We start from the raw sequence: 21,467 nt of genomic DNA on the forward strand, positions 1-21,467 counted from the left end.
GTCCAATAGTTTATAATGAGTGCTGTTGACTACCTAACTTCACTCCAATGTCTGTGAGTTCACAGTATGGAACGGTTCGCATTTATTTGTGTGCAACCTTCTGGAACAAACAATTGAAATATTACGAATGAAAAACTGTGAATGTTGAGTTAGGTATAACAGTAAGAGATATTTAGTCACGTAAGCCGATACTGACCTATTTATTGTGACAGGCTGAAGAAAAGTGACTTATTTACTGTTTGCCCATCTACAAAAAAAAATATCTATCATTCACTTGTATCTTTCTTATCAAGAGATTGGTGTTAATATGTAAGTAATCGTTGTACATTTCTGCTACGATTTATAATTGGGATAAAAAAAAACGAACGTGAGATTTATTTACGTTTCTGAATTTCGCTCAAAACTGCACGAGCGCAATCTGCGCTAGCCTTCCCTAATTTAGCAGTGTAAACCTAGAGGGAAGGCAGCTAGTTATCACCAGCCACTGGGCTACTCTTTAACCAACGAATAGTGGGATTGACCGTCACATTATAATGCTCCCACGGCTGAAAGGGCGAGCATGTCTGGTACGACATGGTGACGTGTAACTTCTAGGAATTGCTCTTAGAGTCATATTTGTTAGTCTGAGAGACTTACTAGTTGGTTAGACTTACGATACAGATGCCATACTTATAATCTGGTAGTCTTGACGTGAGTTAAAATTTAATTCGAGATGTGTATCAAATGATATAGTCTTCCCTTCTTTAGTTATGTAAGTCTCTCTACGTTAGATGCTGCGACTTTTAATCCTATTTTTGTCTTGTTTACCTTTTCTTTCGTCCAGTCCAACTGACTGTGTAGATCCCAGTGGAGAACCCCAGCCTCCCTCTCACCACGTGTGGGGCCAATTGATTCAACTTAACACGAAGGGATCACAAGTGATAGAACTTAACAGACCTGAGGGAAAGCCTTTCGGTTTCTTTGTGGCTCGTGGAAAGATTAATAACTGTCGAGGTAAGAATGAAACTTAGAGCAGAGACCAATCACATTACACAGGTAAGAAATTAGAAATAATAAGTGATGGCATTTAGATAAACATTAAGATATCTCGTGCGGTAAGACCGTGGGATTTAACTGGGTCTGTCAAGTTAAGAAAAATATTCAATAATTAAACTGTGTAGGTATGTATAAAGTATAAACAGAATAAACGTTCATAAGGATTCAGAGAACTAATTATTCACCGATGTCCTTGGTTGACATCAGGAGCACCTCATGTTTGTTTTGAGTTACGCCTTATTTGTCGTACACGGTAATTACCATTGTTACCAGCTCATATTTCTGCTAAACTTAATTAGAGTAACTTTAGAGCTAGCAACTTGATATTTTCCACTGTTCCTTAACTTCTACTCTCAACACGACGTTCATCTGGACTAAAAAACGAAAGTCCAGTGGAGTTGCATGAGGACAGGCATCTGATTCGTTTCATTTTTTTTTATAAACAGTTGCTGACGTCAATGAGTTTTTACATTATTAACAGTAATATAAGTGCCATACCCGGCATGGACAGGTGGTTAAGGCATTTGACTCTTAAGGTCGTGGATTCGAATCCCCGTCATACTAAACATGCTCGCCTTTTCAGCCGTGGCGGCATTATAAACTTACGGTTAATCCCACTTTTCGTTGGTGAAAGAGTAGCCCAAGAGGTGGCTAGTCAACTGCCTCCCCTCTAAGTCTTACACTGCTTAATTGGGACGGCTTGCGCAGATAGCCCTCGTGTAGCTTTGCGTGAAACTCAAAACGCACCAAACTAATATAAGTGCCTGGCCTCATTATGACGGTTTTTGTGTTTAGAGGGACATCTGCCCCAGGTTACTTTGAATAAAAGTTTTTAGTATAGTAAAGATCTCAACTGCCTTCTGGAGAGTAACTTATGACGTTAAATCATAACTCATACCACAATTCAGTCTCTAAATCGAAAAATTAGTTGAAGTAATACAGCGAAAATTTATATATAAGCGATTTTTATTATTGAAAAATACTACAAGTCTTAACACTAACTAGCACTTTATACAAACTTATTAGTTGTATTTCTGTTGACTTCAGGAGTCTTTGTATCGAGGATGAAAGATCACGAGACACGGAAACTTCTCTCGGGATTGGTCGATATTGGAGACGAGATTCAAGAAATAGATGGCGTTTGTGTGAAAGAAAAAGACATCATGGAAGTTAATAGTTTGATGGCCAAAAAGAATACCATACTGTTGACAATCACGCCATATTCATGTCGTCAGGATATCCAATGAAAAGGATAACAACACTGACACATCCCTTGCATTTAATCGCGCCCTCTACTGGCAACTTGTATAATATATGTAAATAATCATTTTGTGTGTGCAGCTTCGCAAATGATATGTTCGCATCTTACTATATCTTTTACGTAAAATGTTTTAACGCTTGGTCTTGGTAACTGTTTTATACAATAAAGACGTAAAACATATTTTCATCATTCGTCAAGATATATTTACATCAAAGTAATTATTTTCAAATAAAACGTAATTGTTAAACTGCATTTTTTTATTTTAATAAATAGCCCACTAGCGCCTAGTGTCTGTTTATTACTGGAATTATAAGAAAAGAATTTACCTAATAATTTCTCAGATGAAACAAAACTATTATTACAGTAGTAAATAATGACTAAATATCATTCTTGACTTTAACACTAGAATTTTGAAAATTAAGGAAATATATTAAAAAATGATAGATTTATTAGGCTTAACGTTTAACATATTAGTTGATAAAAGTATAAAGCTATTGTGAATTAATTATTTGTTTATTTTTTCGTAAGGTAGTAAATATAATATACTATAAACAGCAAACGTTAATTCTAAATGATTTTATAACTAAATCTTTGTTTTTTCTATTAGGTGATAGGAAGGTTTTCTCTTCACCGATTCATAAAAAAAAAAAAATCACATTTTTATATTAGGCTTAACGTTCATGTATAAGCTGGTTATTGTAAAAAATAAACATACTTAAAATCATTATATGCTAAAGTATCACTCGTTATGATGTGAATACATTAAAATAATTATTTGTAATTATAAATGTCAGTTTTGCAGTCAACACCCAAATATTCCTTCTCAGACATACCCTCAAACATGGCGCCACGGTTAGCTCCACCAGCGAAATGTTAGTTCACTAACACATGTAGGGTTATCTAAACATTAAATGGGTGACACAGAAATTCTCAGTTTCAAAACGAAACGTTTTAGAAAAAGAAATAAACTCGAAAGTAGTTTCTGCAGTTTATCTGAAACAATAAATAATTTGAATGTCTTATTAACTTTTGCCGTTAGCAGCACCCTATCACCCGCCATCCATGCTAAGGGGTCTTATAATAATTAGAGTACTGGGATTTTAATAAATCGAAAATTAGAAACCAAAATAATAATAATAATGATGTTAAGTAAACTTCGTGGAAACGTTTATAAATTAGGCTAAAAGGACATAACTTAAACATTCTACAGATTTAAATATATGTATACGTAAATAAATTAAAACTTATGGCCATTCTAATGTGTGGTAATAACTTCTCGGCGCTTATTTTCTGTTGGATCCCAGAATCCATTTTGGATTTTTAAATCTAAAGACAGAAGTACTAGAACTAATTATAAGTTCTCCCAACGATAAGTTTAATGACTTATAATACGAAAATGAATGTTCAATCCGTCGCGGTGAACAGAGTACAAATAGACCATTGTGTATGGTCAGGTGGTTGAGGCTCGGGTTCGAATCCCCGTCATACCAAACATCCTTGCCATTTCAGCCGTAGAGGCGTTATAATTTAACAGCCAATCCCACTATTCATTGATAAAAAGAATAGCTCAAGAGTTGGCGGTGGGTGGTGATGATTAATTGTCTTCTCTTTTCCTCTAGTTTTACACTGCTAAATTAGGGACGGTTAGCGTAGATAGCCCTCGTATAGCTTTGCGCGAAATTCGAAACAAACGAACAGACTGCCTCAATTTGACTAACGTACTCAACGATATTACAACTTTGCAGCCCACGCTTAACAAGTAGCCTTTATAATGTTTAAATTGTTACCGTCTGAGATCCAAACTACTTCATCCATCAGTACATGTTTCTTAAAATTAAACTGAAATAACTCCTAATGTAGATTTTAAAATAAGGACTGACACTGTACGAAAGATAACAAGTTAATTAAAGTTACTACCGTCTGTTAGTGTATGAAACGTTTTTATATACATATATATATATATATATACATATAACTATTGGTGTGCTTTTGTTATGATGGAATTATTGAGTGTTAACACAATATACATTAGATCTTGTTTGATTTTGTACTGAACAAAGTGGGACACAAACTGTAATAAAAATAATTAATTAATTTGTGTCTCAATATTATTTTGTGTCACTTATGATAAGCATAATGTAAGGAAGTAACATCCTTCACTTCATTGTTAATTCAACGTAAGACTAGAAACAAACTTATGTTTAGTTAACTATATACGAATTGTTCCAATCACAGCTTAAGTTTTATTAAAAATTATGACCTTTATATTCCACAACATATATTAATTTAACTCAAAAACAAGCCGAAAGAAAAACAACACTGCATCGGCTGAAAAAATCCCAGGTTACAAGTCGCAATGTGAGAATATTAATTTATATATTTACTTTAATCAACGTTTCGCTTTTGCGGTTTTATCGGAGTTAAAATAAACAATTGGAAGACAACAAAATGTGGCCCCTAATTAATATTTTACCGACAGTATATCATTACAGCGCCCGGCATGGCCAGGTGGTTAAGCCGCTCGACTCATCATCTGAGGGGCGCGGGTTCGAATCCCCGTCATACCAAACATGCTCGCCCTTTCAGCGGTGGAGGCGTTATAATGTTATGGTCAACCCCCACTATTTCTTGGCGGTAGGTAGTGATGATGACTAGCTATCTCACACTCGTAAAATAGGAACGGCTAGCGCAGATAGCCCTGGTGCAGCTTTGGGCGAATTTCAAAAACAACAACCAAATATCACCATAGTGAATGAGTAACTCCTTACTTTTCAATTAGTTAATAGAGAAATAACTGGTTATTATACATTTGTAATATTCACTTCTTTACTTAACTTAGACGAATATTTAATAGCCAAAATAAATAAATAAACAGTTTAACCTTACGAAAATAATGTTTTTTAACAGTAGAGTTGATATTTTAGCGCCACCTTTAAATTTCCAGATCTTCAACGTTTCAATAGAATTTGTTCGTTGAAGACACTTCCATATCATGGTGTGTGTTTTTATACAGCGTTGATGGGTGGGAAGAAAATATTACGACATAATGTCTAGCATATAACTGAATAAAATAAACATAAATATCTTGCTGCAACAAAACAACATTTGTCCCTGAGTGTATTTTCTCACAGCAAAAACACATCGGGCTATCTGCTGACTTCATCGAGGGCAATCGAACCCCTGATTTTAGCGTTGTAAATCCGTAGACTTACCGCTGTATCACCAGGGGAACGACATTTGTCTGTTGTGATAGTTTTAAAATGTCTATATGTAAATGTATAGATAACTTATAAGCCAGTGTTCTGGGATCTTACCACTATAAACTGACAAAACGATGCTTTAATACGAAGTATAAGCGAAATATTGTTTCCGGTAACCAGACTCACAGTAATTTTGACCGATGTACTAACTTATTTTAATTGAAAAAAAAACAAAACAAAGTCAGACCCTATTTTAAAGCCATAAACGTTCTTGTTTGTTTTACATTTCCTAGTCCAGTTCACGTAATAATAAATATTAGTTTTTGTCTTCACTAACGATTCTACAAGGAAACATTACGCTAAGTGATTTACAAATAACATCAAAATAAACTTATTGTACAGTTTCAAGGCTGATAGATCAAGGAACTGAATACGTGCGATAAATAACGTTGAATCGAGTATTTCACCGAATTAAACTAACTGACTCACTGTTCTATCAATCAGAAGTAAAACACACACACACACTGATTCTCATATTTACAATCTCCTCTCGTTTCTCAGTACTACCTTCATTTACTAAATTTTCGTAGTATAAAAGTTAAAACTCTCTCGGCTTGCTCCTTCAAAGATGTTAATGGCGCTCACCCGCTAGCTAACATTCAAATTAAAACAATGAACATATATCAGACAACGAATTTTGAGAAGTACATCGGCTATTTGTTAACCAGGTTCGATTTAGATTGATAACTCCAACACTCATCTCAAAGCATATTTGTAGGTAAGGGTGTGTATCAGGGGTGTAGTCAAAAATGGCCATTTGGGGGGGGGGGTGAGATACTGTGAGTGCTTGATGCAAGCGCCGCAGACACGAAGCTATGCTAGGGGGGTCCGGGGCATGCCCCCCGGGAACTTTTAATTTAAAAAAACATAAAAGAAAAGCCTGAATTATGCATTCTGAGATCACATTTTTGACAAATTTCAGAATGGCACACTGAGGTCTTTGTCTTATTTGTTTAATCATAAATAAATATATAGGCCTATACATATAATATACAACTTAAAGTAATCAGGCCCAGCAAAGTAGGCCTCATTATACATTCACCGTGATATTAAAGTTGAACCAAACTGTGTTGTAGATGTCCTGGCACGAACGAACAGACGTTTGAGCCTTTCATAAATATTCGATTGTATTTCTGGTTCTGACAAAACTTGCTTTATTAAAATACTGTTCAATTAGAAACTTGTATTTGACCATTTGTTGTGTGTGAAATTATCTGTCATGCAATCACGGGTCTTTATGAAACTTCACAGGTGGCAACTGAACTTGTCTAAAAGGTTTGGGTCCGGAGGGGAGGGTTAACACCCCAATCTCCCCCTCCTTGGCTACGCCCCTGGTGCGTATTCATCTTACGAGCATATTCTGGTACATGTGAGCCTAATACATCTCTGTCTTTATTGTATCCGCAATTCACGATACCTGAACAGGACTTTCCGGAAGTCTCTGCCGCCGATTGCGAGACATGCGCACTCTTGACTCTGAACTGACTTACCAGGTTGGAATACAAAAAGGATTGAATAAATACTACCTTAAAAAACAACTATTATTCCGTGTTGTCGAGATGAACAAAAGTTGTTTTTACGACTGATCGCTGACCAATAACCTATATTTATACATTTTTCAAACATTTGTGAAAGACAATATAAAAATGTAGATGCCAGCACTTGTCACGTAAGTCTTGTTTGGTAACGTGACTAAACTGTCGTATGACCTTAAACTTGATTTAAAACAAACATGAAAAAGTGTATCAGATGGAGATTCGGAAGTGGAGGAGAAATTTCTAAGTCGATGTTATGGTGTAGTAAACTATTAAGACGCACAGCATGCAGAAAACAGACTTTAACAATAAATAGTTTACCAGATAGTATACTAGTTTATTTGTTTTCTTTTCTTACTTTCTTGGAACTGTGCAACGTCTCCAGGTTTGTCAGTATTATAAATACTATCAACTTGCATAACATGCGTGTAGTTGTACGTATATTGTTGTGAGCTTTTAATTTACCTTTGAACATTTTACACTTTCATTCGTTTGTGCATGAAAGTTATCTATTTAAGTTGGCAATGCCAAATAAAGCATTTTTATTTTACATTGTTAGAAGTTTGTAAGAAATATTTTTTTCCAGTTTACAATGGGTCCATGTATCCTAAACATTTTTGTTTTTATTTACTCTGTACTTTATATCGTTGTCTTAAAAATAATTGTTTTTATTTTTGTAGAGTCTGTAAACAGTGGTATATCTTATCAAAAGACTTTAGCCTGCGTCGTGTTATTGAGCTTCGAGAACATAGTATAACAACTTCCCAAGTGAAACAGCTAATATACTACCATTTTAACTCTTTCTTAGTAGAGCTACACCTAAGAGGGCAGTCCAGGTCACTATGGCTGACCCCATTTACCAAAGATTTTGGCCAAGCTTCAGAAATTCTCACCAAATTTACGTTGTCTTATTATGGAAGATTTTAATTTTCGGTCACTAACAAGTGAAAAGTGTGTCAAACTTCAAGATTTTCCACTTACATTGCATCATTTGTCTATCAGAAATTCCATCATTGATCGAAGTGTATTCTTTTATACTAATATTGGGAAACCTGTTACATTTGATTTAGAAATTTTAGACCTAGGGAGATGTGTATATCTTGCTGATGGGAACATCCACCAGTGGCCAAACTTACCTCAATTAAAAGAACTTTTCTTGGAAGGATGTCCTTTTATTGATAAACATCTTTTAGAAAGTATAATGGGGCTTCAAAGAACTCTAAAAGTGCTTGATATAGAAGGATCATATGGATTTGAAACAGCTGTATTCATCATTGGAGAAAACACAGTGAACTTAGAGGAACTTTATGTTGGGTGCACATTGACTAAAGACTGTAGCTTGTTTTTGATTACAAAAGGAATGTTCAAACATCTTAAAAAGCTCTGTCTTTCAGGAACTCGTGTTACTGATACAGGCCTGGAACACCTTACATCAATTGTACTCTCTCTGACATGGTTGAAATTGGACATGACTCACGTGAGTAACCGGTGCATCAGCAACGTGAGGAGACTTCTCCCTGAAGTTGTTGTTATAAAGAACACAAATGTGACAGTTTTCAGAGTTTTCAGAAATGAAGGTTGTGCTCACTACCTGAATAAAGCTCACCACTTGCTGTAGGGTTTATATGCTGTAGCAGTTACCAAAGAATTCAACAAATATGTTCCATAAAAGTCACAAACGTTAATGGTGCTACTGTTTGTTTCTTTTGAAACTCTGAAGTCTCAAACTCATTTGCTTCATCATCTTCAAAAACAGACAAAAAACAAGATGTCCCATGGAGTGCTGGGGTTAAATTCTGCGATGGTTGTAGACGCCCCCAAAATTTAGAAAGTGAATATCTTACTAAAGTAAGTGACCCACTTGTTAACTCATGTAAAGTAGGACATGACAGTGTGAAACTTAATATTTTAAACTGATCTCTTGAGAAAATATATTCAACTTGAGAATACTCACAATAAAAGAAAGATAAAACCTGAGTTATTAACATGTACTGTGAAAAGTTACTAAGCAGAAGTCTTATTCTGAACCTATAAACAACAGTTCCGTACAAATACAAACTGTAGCTCTGATTATGGAAAAACTTGAACAAAGAATTATTAATTCAGTTTTTCTGAAGCGTTGAAAGTCACATTTTACTTTTTTTGTAGGAATTTTGACAATTACAGAGTAATAAAATTAGTATCTAAATATCTCAGCTAACAATGTAGCAAAAGGATTGAATTAAAAAAATAAGAGATTACTCCATGATGGTTTAATAGGCAAGTTAAAAATGTGTTAACTTGTTCTTTGTGGGTGTAGACATAAAGTGTGTTGCTAAATCCTGGCTCAGTCTTCTTCACTATGGTCAAACCCTTTGTGATGTGGGTTAAACTTCAAGGGTAATGTTGTGCAAATCAGTTTCTCAACCTGGTGTTTAACCTTCAAATTATGATAACCCATGTATAATATCTTCCATTTATTATAATTAAAACCCATCCACCATTTATTTGTCCAACTCAATAAATGATCTAAATCCTTTTGTAAATCAGTAACATCCTCTTCACAGTCAACAATGACCAAAGTCTTTAATATCATCTACAACTATACACAATTTAGTGGCCAATCCTTCATCTGTCACTAATGTAGATTTAAAACAGCATAGGTTCTAAGACTGAACCCTGAGGTACTTCACTTGTGACATGAATCCAGTTTGATTGAACTCTATTTGTAACAACCCTCTGCCTTGTATTAAGTAATTTATTTGGACTATCCCTGTGTTTATTTAGTTTGTTTTAAAATCAAAGCACAAATTTCAGCTACTTACCTAAACTTTCTACATCTGTGAGATGTTTAATAAACAGCAGAATATAAAGGAACATTTAGAATTACTTACCTAACTCTCTGGTTTCTTTCACACAAATTGCTAACTTGTCCTGCACACTTGTAGAAATAATATTTTTTACAAGCCTTTTATGTGGCACTTATTCAAATGTTTTGAAAATCTAAGTACAACAGTTTTATACCTTTACCCTTATTAACATAAAGAAAAACCTTTTCAAAGTATGTCGAGAGATTTGAAAGTTAAGATTTTCCAAACTGAAACCATGTTAACTATCCAGTAGCATTATAAACCATTAGGTATAAAAATAGAAACCAACAGTTGTCAAAATGTCACTTATAAAGTATATTTAACAGCCTATCACTATAGCTAACAGTTGATAAAACAACTGTAACAATGTGAATATTCAAAACTGTTAATGGTGTTGAAGGATTGTTGTGTTGAAAATTTATTGTGTCACTGTATATAATAGTTGGTAAGAAGACTGCAGTAATGTTATATCACAACTATTAGTCTGTTGTTAATATTGTTGAATATTTGTTGTGTCACTGTATATAATAGTTGGTAAGAAGACTGCAGTAATCTTATGTCACAACTATTAGTCTGTTGTTAATATTGTTGAATATTTGTTGTGTCACTGTATATAATAGTTGGTAAGAAGACTGCAGTAATGTTATATCACAACTATTAGTCTGTTGTTAATATTGTTGAATATTTGTTGTGTCACTGTATATAATAGTTGGTAAGAAGACTGCAGTAATCTTATGTCACAACTATTAGTCTGTTGTTAATATTGTTGAATATTTGTTGTGTCACTGTATATAATAGTTGGTAAGAAGACTGCAGTAATGTTATATCACAACTATTAGTCTGTTGTTAATATTGTTGAATATTTGTTGTGTCACTGTATATAATAGTTGGTAAGAAGACTGCAGTAATGTTATATCACAACTATTAGTCTATTGTTAATATTGTTGAATATTTGTTGTGTCACTGTATATAATAGTTGGTAAGAAGACTGTAGTAATGTTATATCACAACTATTAGTCTGTTGTTAATATTGTTGAATATTTGTTGTGTCACTGTATATAATAGTTGGTAAGAAGACTGTAGTAATGTTATATCACAACTATTAGTCTGTTGTTAATATTGTTGAATATTTGTTGTGTCACTGTATATAATAGTTGGTAAGAAGACTGTAGTAATGTTATATCACAACTATTAGTCTGTTGTTAATATTGTTGAATATTTGTTGTGTCACTGTATATAATAGTTGGTAAGAAGACTGCAGTAATGTTATATCACAACTATTAGTCTATTGTTAATATTGTTGAATATTTGTTGTGTCACTGTATATAATAGTTGGTAAGAAGACTGTAGTAATGTTATATCACAACTATTAGTCTGTTGTTAATATTGTTGAATATTTGTTGTGTCACTGTATATAATAGTTGGTAAGAAGACTGCAGTAATCTTATGTCACAACTATTAGTCTGTTGTTAATATTGTTGAATATTTGTTGTGTCACTGTATATAATAGTTGGTAAGAAGACTGCAGTAATGTTATATCACAACTATTAGTCTGTTGTTAATATTGTTGAATATTTGTTGTGTCACTGTATATAATAGTTGGTAAGAAGACTGTAGTAATGTTATATCACAACTATTAGTCTGTTGTTAATATTGTTGAATATTTGTTGTGTCACTGTATATAATAGTTGGTAAGAAGACTGCAGTAATGTTATGTCACAACTATTAGTCTGTTGTTAATATTGTTGAATATTTGTTGTGTCACTGTATATAATAGTTGGTAAGAAGACTGCAGTAATGTTATATCACAACTATTAGTCTGTTGTTAATATTGTTGAATATTTGTTGTGTCACTGTATATAATAGTTGGTAAGAAGACTGCAGTAATGTTATATCACAACTATTAGTCTGTTGTTAATATTGTTGAATATTTGTTGTGTCACTGTATATAATAGTTGGTAAGAAGACTGCAGTAATGTTATATCACAACTATTAGTCTGTTGTTAATATTGTTGAATATTTGTTGTGTCACTGTATCTAATGGTTGGTAAGAAGACTGTAGTAATGTTATATCACAACTATTAGTCTGTTGTTAATATTGTTGAATATTTGTTGTGTCACTGTATATAATAGTTGGTAAGAAGACTGTAGTAATGTTATATCACAACTATTAGTCTGTTGTTAATATTGTTGAATATTTGTTGTGTCACTGTATATAATAGTTGGTAAGAAGACTGCAGTAATGTTATATCACAACTATTAGTCTGTTGTTAATATTGTTGAATATTTGTTGTGTCACTGTATATAATAGTTGGTAAGAAGACTGCAGTAATGTTATATCACAACTATTAGTATGTTGTTAATATTGTTGAATATTTGTTGTGTCACTGTATATAATAGTTGGTAAGAAGACTGCAGTAATGTTATATCACAACTATTAGTCTGTTGTTAATATTGTTGAATATTTGTTGTGTCACTGTATATAATAGTTGGTAAGAAGACTGCAGTAATGTTATATCACAACTATTAGTATGTTGTTAATATTGTTGAATATTTGTTGTGTCACTGTATATAATAGTTGGTAAGAAGACTGCAGTAATGTTATATCACAACTATTAGTCTGTTGTTAATATTGTTGAATATTTGTTGTGTCACTGTATATAATAGTTGGTAAGAAGACTGTAGTAATGTTATATCACAACTATTAGTCTGTTGTTAATATTGTTGAATATTTGTTGTGTCACTGTATATAATAGTTGGTAAGAAGACTGCAGTAATGTTATATCACAACTATTAGTCTGTTGTTAATATTGTTGAATATTTGTTGTGTCACTGTATATAATAGTTGGTAAGAAGACTGCAGTAATGTTATATCACAACTATTAGTATGTTGTTAATATTGTTGAATATTTGTTGTGTCACTGTATATAATAGTTGGTAAGAAGACTGCAGTAATGTTATATCACAACTATTAGTCTGTTGTTAATATTGTTGAATATTTGTTGTGTCACTGTATATAATAGTTGGTAAGAAGACTGCAGTAATGTTATATCACAACTATTAGTCTGTTGTTAATATTGTTGAATATTTGTTGTGTCACTGTATATAATAGTTGGTAAGAAGACTGTAGTAATGTTATATCACAACTATTAGTCTGTTGTTAATATTGTTGAATATTTGTTGTGTCACTGTATATAATAGTTGGTAAGAAGACTGTAGTAATGTTATATCACAACTATTAGTCTGTTGTTAATATTGTTGAATATTTGTTGTGTCACTGTATATAATAGTTGGTAAGAAGACTGCAGTAATGTTATATCACAACTTTTAGTCTGTTGTTAATATTTGTTGTGTCACTGTATATAATAGTTGGTAAGAAGACTGCAGTAATGTTATATCACAACTATTAGTCTGTTGTTAATATTGTTGAATATTTGTTGTGTCACTGTATCTAATGGTTGGTAAGAAGACTGTAGTAATGTTATATCACAACTATTAGTCTTTTATTAATATTGTTGAATATTTGTTGTGTCACTGTATATAATAGTTGGTAAGAAGACTGTAGTAATTTTGATATATCAACACTGTTAAAGTATATTGTTAATATTGTTGAATATTTGTTGTGTCACTGTATCTAATGGTTGGTAAGAAGACTAATAATTTTGATATATCAACACTGTTAAAGTCTGTTGTTAATATCGTTGAATATTTGTTGTGTCACTGTGTCTAATGGTTGGTAAGAAGACTAGTAATTTTGATATATCAACACTGTTAAAGTCTGTTGTTAATATTGTTGAATATTTGTTGTGTCACTGTATCTAATGGTTGGTAAGAAGACTGTAGTAATTTTGATATATCAACACTGTTAAAGTGTATTTTTAATATTGTTGAAGGTTCATTGTTTCACTGTATCTAATCATTGGTAAGGAAACTGTACTGATTATATATTAAAGTCTGTTGTTAATATTGTTGAAGGTTCATTGTTTCACTGTATCTAATCATTGGTAAGAAAACTGTACTGATTATATATTAAAGTCTGTTGTTAGTGGTATTGAGAATGCATTTTGTTAATATTTTCAGTGTAATATCCAAAAGCATACAGTCTCTCACATGGTCATTACATTGTTACAAGTAAATGTAAACCTAGGTCAGGATGTACAAACATTCATTTCAATTAAATTTCATTAAAAATTAGTTTAATTTTTTTCTGACACTGGAAGATGATGTTATATGTGGACTGAACCTTATTTGAACAAGGACCATATATGTCCACTTAGTTGTTAGTCCTTCTTACAGGGGTTTCTAACCTTTAATGCTTTCTACCACCTCCCAAGTTTCACTATTTTTACTTTTACACCAGTTTTCCTTCAACATGTGTGAAATTGTTGGCTTAATGTTAGTAATGGAAACAACTGTTATTTATCTGTAAAACGAACAAATGTAAGAATGTTTGTCAAATTTTTCTGATCCATCCTTAACTTGTTTGTAATACGAGTTTTTCTACCAGCAGTATATACAGTGCAGTGATCCATCCTGTTTGTCAACCATCTTGAAACCTGGTTGATCCAGGTTACTCATGTATTTCAAAAAAGACCTTTCTATAAGTATCTAATGTCCCCATTTCCACCTCCTGATGGTGGGAGTCCTGAACAAGTGATTTGTTTACTAAATATATTTTGTGTGGGGGTTGGTGATTTGTTTTACATTCTACACTGAAACGTAGAAGGTTGGGCGAGATGATAAACCATCCTTTTTATTTATTCTGAACAGATTACATAGCTTGGAGAAACAATGTTATGTCTCACAAACATGTTAACAATAAGGTAAAATTGAACAAATATTTATTGTTATTAAGACTTAGATGGAATTACATAAACATAAAGTTTGGTTACATTAAGGGCTTTAATACTGAACTTGTTTGTAAAAGAGAAATGTATTTTTGTACATCTCAGATATTGGCTGTTTACGCTTTGTTCTTTCGCAGCTAAATATTTAACTGAATCTCGATGGTAAACTTAAATCCTTTTGAAGGAAGTTGGGAGAAACTATCAATTGATATTATTTTACGTTGTTAATATAAACAAAAATTGAATCATAATTTTCATTTGCTATTCAGGAATCTGACACATTGGTTGAGGAAGGTTTGAGAAGACTAGGTCTACACAGCTCTTCACTCATCTGCATCTGGTATGTCCAAGTCTTTAGAGATCCTATTACGGCCTGTTATGTAAAGAAATAAGTGTTATTAGTGCACGTCTGTGAGAAACTCGGCTGTCAAAGTACTTGAAGGTTATTTCTGTTTCTCACACAAACTGTTTGCAACTCGAAATATTCTCAGACTGTGTTCTTGTTTTGGTAAGTGTGTCAATAACACAGAAGTAAGATCCCCCCTCAAACAAAAACTGTAGCTTTATTTATTGGTAATTAAGTTGCTCAATTAATGTCCTAGATATTAGAAAAAATAATTATTTTTGATAAACTGTGTTTAAGTTTCCACTAGAGTAAATTGGTAGCTAGGCCTAAACACATAACTTGCTATATAGTATGATAAGCGTAGTGCTACAGAAAATATTCAGTTTGCTTTACTTAGAACATAAAATCTTAAAACAATAATAACTGTGCTGTGTATAACTTTAGGTAAAAATATGGGTACTTGTACAGAATTTGTCTGGTAACACACAGTGTTAGAGACGCATCCATTCTGTATAAATGCCAAAACAGGATAATATGGCACGTGTTTCTTGTGCCTGTCAGCTTTAACTTACAAATCTCTACATGAGTAACCTCTTACTGGTTGAGGAGTGAACCCAAGAAACAAGTTCTCTCAACATTTGAAAAATATCTTTTTAGGTGATTTATAAAGTCTTGTTTCCTAGTGCCATCTATTGTCTAAATCATTAAGCTTCACTTATTAACTTAATTGAAATATACACACGTACTGTTTTAATTGGAACCAAATTCAGTTTTAAAAAGACTAATGTTGTTGTAATAATGTTTATTTAGTTGGACTACTGGGGAATTTGTATAAAGCAAATTTCACTACCGTTCTGTTAACAATTAAACAGAAAGATTAAACGTTTGTTCAGATTGTGAGTAGTTATGTAGTACATGATTTTCAATGAATACAAACGTCTTACCTTCACAATTAACTTCCTTCTCATCTCGACATTCAGCAATCCTAATATTTTCAGTCACTACTTCCATAAACAACTGGCCAGTAGGGCAGGCTTTTATTTTGGGAGTACCACTCGTGCAGTCAATATATTTTTGACAATCAGACTGGAACGTAGAACGGATTAGATATTCGCAAACAGATGTCTCTGGGGTCGTGGATTTGACTTCTATTGTTCATTCGAATTTTATATTAAAAAATGTATAAATAGTTTAATTACAAAGACAAGCACTGCACTTGTATAGCAAAAACTCGTACATTTTATCGAACTGCAATACTTGTTGATACAGTGTTTCTCCGAAAATACGACAGGGCTTATATTAATTTTCACTCCAAAATATGACGCTAGGGTTTATATTAATTTTCACTCCAAAATATGACGCTAGGGCTTATTTTCGGGGGATGTCTTATTTTGATATATTAAAAAATGAAGTTACAAAGTAAAACTATTAAACTAACCATTTAAAATAAACTATTATTAAACTATTAAACTAACTGATTAATACTTAAACAAACTAATTAACTAACTATTAAACTAATTAATAAATTAATTTTTTTTATTTCTTTCCTCTTCCTGCCACTCTTACCTAGGGCTTATTTTAAGGGTAGGGCTTATATTAAAACTATCCCCAAAAATCACACTAGGTCTTATTTTATGGGTAGGTCTTATTATCGGAGAAACACGGTAGAAACTAGCTGGGTGTACCCGCATCCTGGACGGAAGTCTTATAAATTCATTATTAATGGAAAGTTATTCTAGGACATGAAAAGATTATATAGAATTAAAAAAGATACACCCATAAATTTACAAAAAACATAAAATGTGAAACCGTAAGTTTGGGTGCATCTCCTCACGGACCCAACAAATCTTCATGCCAAATTTGGTGAAGATCCATCGACAGGAGAGTAGTAGGGGTAAAAAAAATAACTTGGAAAAACATTAATAAAAACTGCAAAATTGAAAATTTGTGTATTTGCCCATGGACCTAATGAACCTCCATACCAATTTGGTGAAGATCCATCCACACTCGGCCCGGGATGGCCAGGTGGGTTAGAGCGTTGGACTCGTAATCTAATGGTCACGGGTTCGAATCCCCGTCGCACCAAACATCCTCGCCTTTTCAGCCGTGGGAGCGTTATAATGTGACAGTCAATTCCACTATTAGTTGGTAAAAGAGTAGCCCAAGAGTTGGCGGTGGGTGGTGATGACTAGCTGCCTTCCCTCTAGTCTTACACTGCTAAATTAGGGACGGCTAGCGCAGATAGCCCTCGTGTAGCTTTGCGCGAAATTCAAAACAAAAACAAACCATCCACACTTTGCAAAGTAGTTACATGGACAAACAACACAAGGTACTATTATATTTATATAGATGGCGCCAGTGCATTAGATGCGCGGTTTACATATTCATTATGTCATATCTGAACCTTGAGAATGGAGAAAAATAGAGTTCTCTGTGACGGGAAACGGGAAACTCGTGACCCCTATTGCAACTGTACATGCACAAAGGATAAAAATTTCGCTAAGTTGGGGATTGCACATTATGTAATAAAAAACATTTTTCCAGTATCATATATGAGAAAAAGTTCCCTTATAGTGTGGCGTTTAATTATCCACCAGAGCTACACACTATCTCCTTTATCATATATAATTACATGTGCTGGCAAGACATAAACGTGACTGTTGTTTAATACCCAACTTATCAAGCTGGTACGAACTCCTCTGTAGTATCTCCGACCCTCCGAAAAGGTGGTATTATGTAAAAACAAGAAAACCACGTCTGATACATTAAACAAACATTCATTCTCTACCTACATTTTCTTCCGGTAATTTTAACTTCATTTTGTACCATTGTTCTGATTTTCAGAAATTGAGTTTGATCTTTTGAGATATTGGAGGAACCCACACTTTTACTGGTTTTATTTCAAGGTATTTTAACTATTGTATGTAGAAAAATGTTCCCAACTCTTATTTCGGTAAAACATTAGGTTTAGTCGGAACTTCAAATGTTTCTTTATTTGGAAAATAAACAAACATTATATCTGCAGATAGGTGATTTTTACCTGATATGGTTGTGGACTCTGTAACTGATTCTACTGTTGTTTCCGGATCGAATGAAGAAGAAATATACTCGGCAGTGGTTATTTTGTGAGGTGCCTCTGTGGACGATGGAAATTCGTCACAGCGGACTAACTGGTATGCGAGATCAAAACCCCGGCTGGTGGCGCTGTTATCGGTGATGAACTTGAGGTTGATAAAACTCACTTTGGTAGGAAAGGGATACATTTCTGATAGAGAAATAATAATTCGAGTCAACAGTAAAAGAGCACCTCAAAATATGGAGACGTGTTAAAAATAAACTAATACATAGATGGCGTTGCTGTTTTTTTTCTGTTTCACCTTCGTGAAGTATCAACGAATAGTATAAGAAAACTTTCTGGTTTATTGTAAAAATTGTAGGAATGGGCAAAATATATTGATTCAAGCTTCAAGTTTTTTACTAAAGACTCGATATTTTATTTTCGTAAGAAGATAAAACTACCAAATAGTGTCGCGTTTTATTGTAGTTTGTAATGAATTAAATATACAATAATAATTTCTTGATATCAGTGGTTGTCAGCAATAAATATTCCTTTTTATTCAGAATTTTTTAACTGATAATATTATGAAGTTGTTATAAATAAATACATATATACTTATTACATCGAGAATTGATTTAGGCCTAAGAGGAAACCAGAGCTGTAAACCTTAACTTTGACCTTTTACATTCCCTTTCTACCAGGGTAAAATAAAAGTTGTGTGGTAACTTTCACCTTGGACTCTGTTTGTTTTCTTAAGGGAATACAGAAACGTCTTACCCACGTGATTGTTTTTAACGTTGCCACAGAAACGGTTATCAACATTAATTCCTAAGTAATCTCTCGTGCAATCGTCGCTCTTCTGCAAAGAAAAATCTACAAATGTGATCTTCAGCCAACAGATGTCGCGACCGAGCTTAGTGATAGTATATGTACAGTCCATATTGTTAGAGTAACTGACTGGGTAGCCACTGCTGGTTATATTTCCTGTTCTTTGAGTTAGGTAATAATTGCATCTTGGTGGATGAGGTGTCACTGTAACTATAATAACAACAAAAAATACCTAACGTAAGTATTTGATACGTAAGTAACTTGCGTAAGATCATCATATTTTAAAAAACAGCAGACGTCTATTCAGGTGTTCTGCTGAGAAAACCATAATACCTGTGATCTACAGTGTTGTGAATTTGTTAAACAATGATACAATCAAAATGTTACCACGATATGGTAAGGAAATCTTTGTAAACAATGATATAATCAGAAGGTTACCATGATATGGTAAGGAAGTCTTTGATAAACAATGATACAATCAAATGATTACCACAATATGGTAAAGAAATTCTAACTCACTAAAGACAAGCAACATCGTGGGCATGTTAGTAGTTTTAACAAGGTAAACTCCTTACTAACGAAGTCCACTCTAAGGTTTAATTGTTGACACCTAAAAACACTAAATATAAGGTTCTATTCTCTTTTTGCTGTATTCGTATCCATTCTTTCTTGGAAGTTCACGGCTACACTGGGATAGAACTTCTGATTTTAGAGTTATAAGCTCTTACCATTGAGCCATGGGACAACGGGTTCATATTACTTGCTAATAAGTGTTTACAGTATGTAACATAGTATTATAGTGAAGTAAACACTAAAGACATACCTTAAATATATCACGTGGCATAGCTGAAAATTAGGTACAACTCGCACGTATTACACAGTTACAGCTTTACATAGACGGTCAAATCTGGGTAGGGGCTCGTGCCCCTATGAAATCAATGATCACAACATAGCAAATAATCCCCAATCATTGGTGCCCTCAAAATCCAAATCTGTTCTGTCACCAATGCAACTTTAAATACAATGCAAATAATAGATATATAAATCTGCGTATTTTGGGTTATAATAACGGTAATAATACAATGAATTCGACATAAGCACAACACCAATTTAATGTTATTATAATAAATATACAATGAATTCGACTTAAGCACAACACCAATTTAATGTTATTATAATAAATGTTAAATTTCTTAAAGCAAATAACACCAAAAAATAAACCCTACCGTCCCTGGTGGATGGTGAAGTAATCAGAGATGATTCCATGGACGATGAGATGTCGTTACAGGAAATTAGTTTGTAAGTTAGATAAAAACCGCGGTTGGTGGCGCTGTTGTCGGTGATGAACTTAATGTCTATATAGTTTTCACCGGGTGCGAATGGAGTTTCTGAAAAATAAATTCAAAAGAATGAAATACCACCATTACACATGCAACAACCACCTGTCGAGGAACTTTGAAATATAATCAAAATACTTAACCGCACATTTTGTGGTGTTGTAGTATTTTTGTTAACCCTAATTTCTGGCTGTCTTACCTACTCTCCTGTTCATTATTTCTCCACAGAAACGGCTTTCTCCTATTTCCAGATAGTCTCCTGAACAGTCCTGAGTGGCCTGAACGGAGAAGTCTACAAAGGTCAGTTCTAACCAGCAGGTGTCGCCACCGTTTCTAACGAATCTGTATGTACAGTCCATGTTGTTGGAGTATTTTTGAGGATATCCCAGACTCGTTATTATACCTTCTGGGTGCCTTAGAAGGGCGTTGCAAAAGGGCGGCGGGTGCGGTGTTGTTACTGTTTAAAAAAACACAAAACAGGATCTCAGCAAGACTAAGTGTTAGTAGGATATCAAGTTATACATGATCATGACCTGTTCTGATTCTTTTAGTACAGAGGTTAGATTTGTTTTGAATTTCACGCAAAACTACTCGAGGGTTATCTTCGCTAGCCGTCCTTAATTTAGCAGTGTAAGGTTAGAGGGAAGGCAGCTAGTCATCACCACCCACCGCCAACTCTTGGGCTACTCTTTTACCAACGAATAGTGGGATTGACCATCCCATTATAACGCCTCCACGGCTGAAAGGGCGAGCATGTTTGGTATGACAGCGATTCGAACCTGCAACCCTCGGATTACGAGTCGAGTGCCTCAACCACCTGGCCGTGCTGGGCCCCAGAGAGAAGGAACAAAGCACAAACAATATCTAATAGCTAAATATACGTCAGAAACTCTAGCCTCCCCAGTGGCATAGCGGTATGTCTGCAGACTTAGAACGCTAAAATCCGGGTTTCGATACCCTTAGTGGGCAGAGCACAGATAGCCCATTGTGTAACTTCGCGCTTAACTACAAACAAACAAAGAAACAGACAGAAACCCAAATATCGGTTTTATATTTATTGTTACCAACTGACGTAACCGTTTAGCGTACTTCGAAGACGTATTGTAAAGGT

The 21,467-nt window shown here is 33.8% G+C and overlaps 3 protein-coding genes across 3 annotated transcripts in view; 2 read left to right on the forward strand and 1 right to left on the reverse strand.

Moving 5' to 3' along the window:
* Window positions 1-4,390, forward strand: part of LOC143227942 (uncharacterized) — a 37,503-nt gene extending 33,113 nt beyond the window's left edge. Inside the window, exons 8-9 of the mRNA XM_076459294.1 lie at window positions 824-993; window positions 2,083-4,390. Coding sequence (XP_076315409.1) covers window positions 824-993; window positions 2,083-2,282 — 370 coding nt within the window. The 3' untranslated portion in view covers window positions 2,283-4,390. The remainder of the gene's footprint in view (window positions 1-823; window positions 994-2,082) is intronic.
* A 2,852-nt stretch (window positions 4,391-7,242) lies between these two features.
* Window positions 7,243-9,119, forward strand: LOC143228001 (uncharacterized). The gene is made up of 2 exons (XM_076459351.1): window positions 7,243-7,476; window positions 7,772-9,119. Exon 2 carries the CDS (start codon window positions 8,005-8,007, stop codon window positions 8,707-8,709), a length of 705 nt encoding a protein of 234 aa, XP_076315466.1. The 5' UTR covers window positions 7,243-7,476; window positions 7,772-8,004; the 3' UTR covers window positions 8,710-9,119.
* A 5,541-nt stretch (window positions 9,120-14,660) lies between these two features.
* LOC143228727 (CUB domain-containing protein 2-like) overlaps window positions 14,661-21,467 on the reverse strand; it is a 37,003-nt gene continuing 30,196 nt past the window's right edge. Inside the window, exons 6-11 of the mRNA XM_076460018.1 lie at window positions 20,556-20,813; window positions 20,246-20,407; window positions 18,969-19,229; window positions 18,174-18,398; window positions 16,078-16,281; window positions 14,661-15,160 (exon numbers count right to left, since the gene is read on the reverse strand). Of these exons, the coding sequence (XP_076316133.1) occupies window positions 15,111-15,160; window positions 16,078-16,281; window positions 18,174-18,398; window positions 18,969-19,229; window positions 20,246-20,407; window positions 20,556-20,813 (1,160 nt within the window). The 3' untranslated portion in view covers window positions 14,661-15,110. The remainder of the gene's footprint in view (window positions 15,161-16,077; window positions 16,282-18,173; window positions 18,399-18,968; window positions 19,230-20,245; window positions 20,408-20,555; window positions 20,814-21,467) is intronic.

The sequence above is a fragment of the Tachypleus tridentatus genome, chromosome 10, assembly GCF_004210375.1.
Source record: "Tachypleus tridentatus isolate NWPU-2018 chromosome 10, ASM421037v1, whole genome shotgun sequence".
Taxonomy (NCBI): domain Eukaryota; kingdom Metazoa; phylum Arthropoda; class Merostomata; order Xiphosura; family Limulidae; genus Tachypleus; species Tachypleus tridentatus.

Excerpts from the sequence above, each read along its gene's own strand:
- LOC143228001 (XM_076459351.1), top strand. The coding sequence starts at position 8,005 with ATGGAAGATTTTAATTTTCGGTCACTAACAAGTGAAAAGTGTGTCAAA.